Source organism: Lathamus discolor, chromosome 3, assembly GCF_037157495.1.
Source record: "Lathamus discolor isolate bLatDis1 chromosome 3, bLatDis1.hap1, whole genome shotgun sequence".
Classification (NCBI taxonomy): domain Eukaryota; kingdom Metazoa; phylum Chordata; class Aves; order Psittaciformes; family Psittacidae; genus Lathamus; species Lathamus discolor.
In genome coordinates, this window is record NC_088886.1 from 148,592,646 (window position 1) to 148,602,187 (window position 9,542).

At 51.4% G+C, this 9,542-nt stretch overlaps 1 protein-coding gene across 4 annotated transcripts in view; it reads left to right on the plus strand.

The window, feature by feature from the left end:
* LHPP (phospholysine phosphohistidine inorganic pyrophosphate phosphatase) overlaps positions 1-9,278 on the plus strand; it is an 80,947-nt gene extending 71,669 nt beyond the window's left edge. For 2 of the 4 annotated variants that reach the window (XM_065672443.1, XM_065672444.1), the window contains one exon: positions 8,431-9,278. In XM_065672443.1, the coding sequence (XP_065528515.1) occupies positions 8,431-8,521 (91 nt within the window). In that variant the 3' untranslated portion in view covers positions 8,522-9,278. The remainder of the gene's footprint in view (positions 1-8,430) is intronic. The other 2 variants (XR_010610990.1, XM_065672442.1) reach the window with 2 other exon arrangements.
* Positions 9,279-9,542: the final 264 nt, after the last annotated feature.

Here is a 9,542-nt window from a genome sequence, read left to right on the forward strand (position 1 = left end):
GCCCAACACGTGCGTGAATTGGCTGTTCCTGCCCTTTGGAAGGAGAGCTGGCTGCGTGTGTGCCTGTCTGCTTGGGTTTCCTGGGAGTGGCACAGGTATCTCATAGTTTCATTCTCATTTCAAACTAAGACTGACTTAGTGAGCACCATCTGAAGACCAGTGGTATTCTCCTTAGGGTAGCTCAGATTCTTGTGCAGTGAGAAGCTGTTTTTAATGCTGTATCTTTGTTTAGAGGTTATATTATCACAAATTTGGCCTAACACTTGACCTCATCAATGTTTACAAATATGTGAAGGGTAGGTGTCAGGATGATGGAGCTAGGCTTTTTTCAGTGATATCCAGTGATAGGACAAGGGGCAATGGGTGTAAACTGGAGCATAGGAAGTTCCACGTTAACATCAGGAAGAACTTCTTTACTGTAAGAGTGACAGAGCACTGGAACAGGTTGCCCAGGGGGGTTGTGGAGTCTCCTACACTGGAGATATTCAAGGCCCGCCTGGACAAGTTCCTGTGTGATGTACTGTAGGTTACCCTGCTCTTGCAGGGGGGTTGGACTAGATGATCTTTTTAGGTCCCTTCCAACCCTTGGGATTCTGTGATTCTGTGATTCTGTGATTTGAAATCTTAAATGCAGACTTCTTTTATAGCAAAGATCCTTTCTTGCCTGTGTCTGGATCTACCAGGATTCTGAGGCTTAAATCTCCATGCGATGCTTTGCCCGTGAAGAAGGCAGCATTCGTTTTACACCTTTCATATGGATTTTGTAAGCAATGTATTAAAAGCAAGCAATGAAATCTTCTCTTAGGTGAAGGTCTTTAAAGTGCCAAACAGAGTAAGGTGCCTAAGCACCACTAAGCTTCCAGTTCAGCCCTTGAAATTAATCTTTCCCACTCTTGTACTATTAAGTCCCATTAATAGCTAATGCATTAGTTGCATTTAAGGTGCACATCTGTTCAGATATATGCACAAAGGAAATATTGATGTCCAAATTCTTTCTCAGGGGCATTTAAAATGATTTTCTACTGAATTGAGTGAGGTCATTTGGCAAAGCCATGCAGGTCATCAATAATTAATCCAAGTAGGCCGAGCTGAGTCTCACGGTGCTTGCAAACACCCTGTTAGACAGGAGAGTTTGGCAAAGCAGAGCCAGCTCTCAGGTTTGCTCTGCAAACAGTGAATGTGCCTTTAAGGGGGAAGAGGGAGACTTGCTTTTATTGAAACCAGCTGTACTGTACTTGCATCGCAGCACTAGGTGCATCCATATATGCTGTGCAGAGCTTCTGATCCCCCAGTCCATCCCTATCCGACCTGGGGGCCACTTAAACACTCCTGGCATATACAGTTTGTTTCCACCGCATGCTGGCAGGCTGCAGGAATGCAAGAGATGAGATAGGATTTCTCTCAGTTAACTTTAAACTGGAAGAGGGGAGATGAGCTCTTAGGCAGAGAGGGTGCTGAGGCACTGGCACAGGGTGCCCAGAGAAGCTGTGGCTGCCCCATCCCTGGCAGTGCTCAAGGCCAGGTTGGACACAGGGGCTTGGAGCAAGCTGCTCCAGTGGAAGGGGTCCCTGCCCATGGCAGGGGTTGGAGCTGGAGGAGCTTTAAGGTCTTTCAATTACCTGATCAATGTATATAAGTATGTGAAGGGAGGGTGTCAAGAGGGTGATGTTTCCTCTGGTTTGTTCTTGCTTAAGCAAGTACATGGATGAATCTGTATATGTCCAATCCACAGCCCGTACAAACACTTCCAGGGTTTTTTCATCTCCAAAGCTCTTAATCTGCCGTGTTCACATGTGCTGTGTTTCCTGAGAGAGAAAATAAATAGGGACGGGTGGAGGAAAACAGCTCCCTGCGTCATCCACTTCCTCAGCACCATCAGTGGCCCTGTGGTGCACTGTGGCTTGCAGAAATGGCAGGAATTGGGGTTATTCAAGGGGTAATTGGTCCCTTGGATGGGAGCTGCATCCCTAGCAGTGTTCACGGCCAGGCTGGATGGAGTCTTGGGTGACATAGTTTAGTGTGTGGTGTCCCTGCCCATGGCAGGGGTTGAAAGTGGATGAGCTTGATTTCCTTTCCAATCCAAACCATTCCATAATTCATGGAAGTTTGCCACTGCCAACCTCCAGCTTGTGCTGTCCTTGTCACCTCTGCTCCTTTTACTTCTGTGTTTTAACAAAGCCCCACTTGTTCTCCCTAAACCACTTCAAATCTGCAGTTATGATCATCATTTCCAACCTCCTCCTTGCTCCCTGATGTGGTGTCCTCCACCAGATCTTGCCAAGAGCCAGGTTAAAAAGACCTGGTGGAGGACCTGGTAGAGCAAAGTGCAGCAGGGACACCAAGCACTCCATCATCAAGCACTCCAAGAAGAGATTCAGAGCGGCCCTGCAGAGAAGGACTTGGGGGTGCTGGTCGATAAGAAAATGAACATGAGCCGGCTGCAGTGTGCGCTCGCAGCCCAGAAACCAACCGTATCCTGGGCTGCATCAAAAGGAGCGTGACCAGCAGGGCGAAGGAGGTGATCCTGCCCCTCTGCTCTGCTCTTGTGAGACCTCACCTGGAGCACTGTGTGCAGTTCTGGTGTCCTCAACATAAAAAGGACATGGAACTGCTGGAACAAGTGCAGAGGAGGCCACGAGGATGATCAGGGACTGGAGCACCTCTCGTATGAAGACAGGCTGAGGAAGTTGGGGCTGTTCAGCCTGGAGAAGAGAAGGCTGCGTGGGGACCTCAGAGCAGCCTTCCAGTACCTGAAGGGGGCCTATAGGGATGCTGGGGAGGGACTCTTCATCAGGGACTGTAGTGACAGGACAAGGGGTAACGGGTTCAAACTGAAACAGGGGAAGTTTAGATTGGATCTAAGGAGGAAATTCTTTCCTGTTAGGGTGGTGAGGCACTGGAATGGGTTGCCCAGGGAGGTTGTGAGTGCTCCATCCCTGGCGGTGTTCAAGGCCAGGTTGGATGAAGCCTTGTGTGGGATGGTTTAGTGTGAGGTGTCCCTGCCCATGGCAGGGGGGTTGGAACTGGATGATCTTGAAGTCCTTTCCAACCCTAACTATTCTATGATTCTATGATCATGCACCTGTTATAGCTCTACCAGTACTCACAGCATCCTCTTCTAAGCAGTTATTTCTGGAACTGGGTATCTGAGCTCATTAGTTAGAACATCACCAGCAACCAACTGGTTAGAAACGGATTACCGCAACACTCCAAATTAAGCCTTCTTGTGCAGTTGAAAAGTACAAGTGTTCACCCCAGGAAGTGCCTTGGAATTCAGGAACACAGAGATCTGGGGAACGTTTGCTGGCGTTTGCCAAGCTTTGGGTAATTCATGAAGAAAAATAAGTCCCTATCCCCTCAGTCTCAGTGTTGCCTTTCATGTTGAGGTGTATTGCCTGGAGAAGTGGTTGTACCTAAGCTGGTTTATTCTGCTCAGTTAAAGGGGTAGCAGTTTAATATAAATAGGAAGGATTAAGCAGCAAGCCCATGGACTTCCTTCAGATGTTAGCAAACAATTTGGCTGTTCATTTCTACCGGTTTATAGATGCTTGACTTTAGATGAGTCGCAATTAAATACAGTTAGCTCTGTGTGCAGTTCTGCGAGGCAAGAGAAAAGCAGTGGAGGATGCTGGTTTGCTCTGACCGGGGTTTGCTTTCCTGGAGCTCTTGTGGGCATTGGCCAGGAGGAGATGGTATGGCAAGGTCCTCTCTGGAGATTGCCAGCTTCTTGGGAGCCCATCAGGGACTGTAGTGACAGGACAAGGGGTAACGGGTTCAAACTGAAACAGGGGAAGTTTAGATTGGATCTAAGGAGGAAATTCTTTCCTGTTAGGGTGGTGAGACACTGGAATGGGTTGCCCAGAGAGGTTGTGAGTGCTCCATCCCTGGCAGTGTTCAAGGCCAGGTTGGATGAAGCCTTGTGTGGGATGGTTTAGTGTGAGGTGCCCCTGCCCATGGCAGGGGGGTTGGAACTGGATGATCTTGAGGTCCTTTCCAGCCCAAGCCAGTCTGTGATTCTGCAGTGGCATAGAAGCTGCATGGCTTGTGCCAAGTTTCTGTTGATGGTGCCGATGTCTCAACCAAAAGCATCTCCCCAAGACCCAGCAGGAAAGCAAAGGATGTGGTAGCTGCCTTGTGAGGACAAACCTTCAGCCCTGGGTCACACACCCCGTCAGAGCAGCTCCCCAAAACCTGGTGTTTCAACCACAAAAGCCTCTCTTCCTGTTCCAGGGACATCTGTTTGTGACATAAGAAATGGGGTCCAGATACAGAATCACAGAATCACCCAGGTTGGAAAGACCTTAAAGATCATCAAGTCCAACATTTATCCCAGGACTTCCACATCCACCACTAAACCATGTCACTAATAGAATCATGGGATCAGCTGGGTTGGAAAAGACCTTTAAGATCATCAGGAAATGGGGTTCTCTCAAATTCTGGGCCCTGCTCCAACACTGGATGCGTTTAGTAGCTTTGGTGCAGGTTTGTTTCTCATCATAACAGCAGGAAACGTGCTCTGCAGCCATTCATCAAGTGCCCATCAGCAGTGCTGTCAGTCCCGGTGATTTATTTGGGCTTTCAGTGCCAAACATAGAGCTGCACATTTTGCAAGGAAGAGTTTCACACGTGGCACCAAGGAAAATGACTGCATCAGTCCAGAGAAACTGGCAATGGTTACAGTGTCCGTTTGCATTCCTCATAAAGAGAATCCTGTCAAACCCTGTCTCGCGTTTCACAGCCATGGTAAGAGCCCCTGAAGAAGACGCTGATGGAGAAATGCTTTCAAGCTTTTTTATCTCATTTCATGCAGCAGGGGTGTGTGCTCTTTAGTTGGGGAGTTAGGGGGAAGGTGTGTGGTGACACAGAGATCCCTTGTACCAACACATTGTTGGTCGATGAGAAAATGAACATGAGCCGGCTGCAGTGTGCGCTCGCAGCCCAGAAAGCAACCGTATCCTGGGCTGCATCAAAAGGAGCGTGACCATCAGGGCGAAGGAGGTGATCCTGCCCCTCTGCTCTGCTCTTGTGAGACCTCACCTGGAGCATTGTGTGCAGTTCTGGTGTCCTCAACATAAAAAGGACATGGAACTGTTGGAACAAGTCCAGAGGAGGCCACGAGGATGATCAGGGACTGGAGCACCTCCCGTATGAAGACAGGCTGAGGAAGTTGGGGCTGTTCAGCCTGGAGAAGAGAAGGCTGCGTGGAGACCTCAGAGCAGCCTTCCAGTGTCTGAAGGGAGCCTATAGGGATGCTGGGGAGGGACTCTTCATCAGGGACTGTAGTGACAGGACAAGGGGTAACGGGTTCAAACTGAAACAGGGGAAGTTTAGATTGGATCTAAGGAGGAAATTCTTTCCTGTGAGGGTGGTGAGGCACTGGAATGGGTTGCCCAGGGAGGTTGTGAGTGCTCCATCCCTGGCAGTGCTCAAGGCCAGGTTGGACGAAGCCTTGGGTGGGATGGTTTAGTGTGAGGCGTCCCTGCCCATGGCAGGGGGGTTGGAACTGGATGATCTTGAAGTCCTTTCCAACCCTAACTATTCTATGATTCTATGATTCTATAATATCAAATCTCAGGTCATAAAGGGCAGTGAAAAGTCAGCTTTTCTCTTGTTCTGCCGGAACAAGAAGGTTCACTTGCTGTCTGGGTCAGATTTCCACTTGGATAGGTCTGTTCTGACAGGTTGAATTCCCTGCCTAGACTCACCTATTAGGAATGGTCTTGAATTGTCCCGACCTCCAATGTGATTTGCTATGATGGTTCACCCAGATGCAGTTGAGTATGTGTGAGGGATGAAGGGATCTACACTGCTTGGCAGAGTCCTTGGCAGGAGCTTCAAGGAGTCCTTAAAGTGAACGAAGCAAATGCATGCTAGGGACAGTGAAAAAGATGCCCTGAAAAACACAGGCTTTGAGTTAACCCTGTTCTCTCCCAGACCAGCTGGGGTTCCAGGGTTAGTCTGTGCCTGGAGGTGCTGCTGCTCTGAATGCACTCATGAGAGAATCATTTCTGCAAAGGGAAATGTAACTGCAGAAGGTCTGCAAAGCACATAGCAGGGTGCTGGAGGTGTCCTAGAATCCCAGCTTGGTTTGGGTTGGAAGGGACCTTAAAGCTCACCCAGCTCCAACCCCTGCCACGGGCAGGGACCCCTTCCACTGGAGCAGCTTGCTCCAAGCCCCTGTGTCCAACCTGGCCTTGAGCACTGCCAGGGATGGGGCAGCCACAGCTTTTGTGGGCACCCTGTGCCAACGCCTCCGCACCCTCACAGGGAAGAGCTTCTGCCTAAGAGCTCAGCTCAGTCTCCCCTTGGGCAGGTTCAAGCCATTCCCCTTGGCCTGTCCCTATATGCCAGGGCCAGCTTTGGCTGGAAGTTCCTTGTGCGCACATCCAGGCAGTGGTGCTCAGCTGCTCCAGACAGCTGCAGTCTTCTGTCATCTCGATTTATGTTCTTCTCTGCAACCAGATTCCCATGTGGAAAAGAAAAAAGTCGGAGGCTCATTTTGATGACAGCGCAGTGCAGGTTCATCCTTCACCAGCCCTGGCAAACGGAGGGTATTTATAAGGGGTTTTATTTCTGGAATACAAAAGGGAAAAGTACAAAGCAAATAACCTCCCCCGTCAGTTCTGTGCCCTGCTCTTGTGATGGCTGCCCCAGTGCGGTGCAGGGAGGGTCATGGTCACCAGGAGAGAAACTGAGCTGGGACTGGGAGCAAGGTCTGCTCTGGGCTGGAGTTTCCACCTGCACCCAGTGGCCTTGTCCAAGGATGCTTGTCCCAGGACATCAGGGCTGAGCTCCAGTGGTGCTGCACTTCACGGTGCCTTAAACCTCTCTGTAATGGGTTCAAACTTAGACAGGGGAGGTTCAGGTTAGATCGAAGGCAGAGCTGTTCCCTGTGAGGGTGCTGAGGCGCTGGCACAGGGTGCCCAGAGAAGCTGTGGCTGCCCCATCCCTGGCAGTGCTCAAGGCCAGGTTGGACACAGGGGCTTGGAGCAAGCTGCTCCAGTGGAAGGGGCCCCTGCCCGTGGCAGGGGTTGGAGCTGGATGAGCTTTAAGGCCCTTTCCAACACAAACCAGGCTGGGATTCTATGAACTAACCCAAATGAAAGCACTGCACTGCATATGGCACTTCTTCATTCGGGCAATAGCAGTATCACACAGGGGTTGCTGGAGGACAGCTCATGCAAAACTGTGCAAGTAATTACTCTTCTATGGATTTGCTCTAGAAACAGGCAAAGAGCAACTCACTTCTGAGCTAGGGACAAGAAAGGTCTGTACAGCACTTAGTGAATGGGAAAGCTCCATCAGTTTCGTTTTGCAAGACCACCATCTTCTTGTACATCTTAACAGTGATGGTGTCCGACAGTACCATGGAAAGGGTCCGATTCTGCCTCCACCACCCCAAACCACAGCAGCTTGAAGCCATTTTTTTGCCACTGATTTAATTAGGGGTAGTGGCCTAATGAGGCACAGATGCTCTATCCCATTGCGCTGACTCAGCAGCATTGCTGGGGAGGAGCGGGACAGATGTGGGAGGCAGGGATTTTCCAAACCTCTTGGTCCTGTTATGGCTCCTGGGCTGAGAAACCCACCAGCTGCTGAAAACATCTGTATTTTATACACTTACTGACTTCCCTTTGGAAACAGATGAGTCCCAGTGTCCACCCCCATATCGCTCCCTGTAAAGGGCAGCCCTTTATTTAGCACAGGCCGTATTCCCCGTGGGGAAGATGCGTTTGCCATCGGATGCACGGGAGGCAGAGAGGTGATCATTGTGATTATTTATGATGTGCAGAATTTGGTGAGCACTTGTCTGTACGAGCACCAGCTCCTCTCTTCAGCTCCAGCACTGGAGCTCCCCAGAGCTGGTTCCTTTCAGCTCATTTCTCAGCCTCACTCTTCATGTCCAAGTATTTGAGCTTGTCACACAGGCACGGCCTCTTCTGGGACCTCGCGCTGCTCGAGGTTGTGCTTTCTGCAGGGTAGAACATGCCCCCGGGAGAAATAAAGGGTGCTGATATTGAGCTTTCCTTGTGTGACCGGGTTCTTCCAAGCCCCTGTGTCCAACCTGGCCTTGAGCACTGCCAGGGATGGGGCAGCCACAGCTTCTCTGGGCACCCTGTGCCAGCGCCTCAGCACCCTCACAGGGAAGAGCTTCTGCCTAAGAGCTCAGCTCAGTCTCCTAAGTTACCTTTAGGCAGTCGTTACTGATGTAGTTGTCTTCCATATGAGGCTTTGCCCGACTCCTGTTGCACAAGGACATGGGATCTACTGTAAGGTGCTAGAAAGACCTGTGCATGGAGGAGGTAGGGAGAGAAGGGGGAACCTCGGCATCGCCCTTTGTGAACAGCACAGCAGCGAGGCAGACCTGGGCCACGGGACCCGCTTGGGGTCCTGTCAGTGCTCAGCTGTGCCCTTGTGTGTCCTCTGCAGGCCCTGTGATGAGAACCACCCCCAAGTGAAGCCCGACGCGTACGTGAAGAACCTCGCCGAAGCGGTTGACATCCTCCTCCAGCAGCTCTAGACCCGATGGCACCATGGGTGATTGGAAGGAAACGGGCTGAGGCCGCACCGCAGCCCCTCCGTGAGGCCACCTCCTCCTCTCCCACCTCCGTTTGACATTAACAGCCCCAGCCCCAGCCTTGCCCGGGCTGGGGAATGCTTGAATATCCAATGGGAGAGGACTGAAATGAGCGACTGAGCTCATCAGGGAACACCAGACCTGTCCTCCTGCTCCTCTTGGCTATCCTCTCCTTGGTGTCAAGCCCCTGCCAGCTCTCCCACAGTGCCAGGCTCTTCGCTGGCTGGAGCTGAGCCTTGTCTGCCCAAGGGGAGCCCTGAGGGTGATGCTGGGGGGGGGGGAGGCTGAACCCCCTTTAACTCTTTGTTCACACCAGGGACCCAGCCTGGGGGTGCCTGGGTGGGAAATGGGGTCCCAGCCATTCACAAACAGCTTTTCCTGTTCCTCTCACCCATACCGTGCCTTTTGAGGTGCCTGGGATGGGATTGGGGTGTCCTCGAAGGGTGATGGAGGCCACCGAGCCCTGAGTTGGGGTGCACCGGTCCAGCCTCATCCTGTGGGGTCCCATTTGTGACTCTTCTGTGGGTGGCACAAACAATCTTATGGGGAGGGGGACATCCCTCATCCCTTGGCAAGCTGCTGTGTTTCTACCATGATTAGCCCCTGTCCGGCACTGCCCTGGGATGGGGCACAGGAATCTGGGAACACTGTGACGCTTTATGGGATCACAGTCAGGAATAAACCCCATCCTGTGCATCTGGCCTGTTTGTCGCTGTGTTCAGTTGGATCAGCGCTAATAGGGGTGTTTAGAGGAATGTGAGATGCTTTTCACTACCTGGAATACTCTGGTGAGGGCTGTGGGATTGATGGGCTTTTCCTTCCCTCCGTGGGGCCGTCTCTCAGTGGCTGTGTGTGTGGGGATGTGGGTTTCCTACCTCTTCCCATTAAAATCCCATCCCTGTGCCAGGGCACTGCTGGTGTTGAGTCCCCCACAGCTCCAGCTCATCCACCAGTGGCTGCGCCA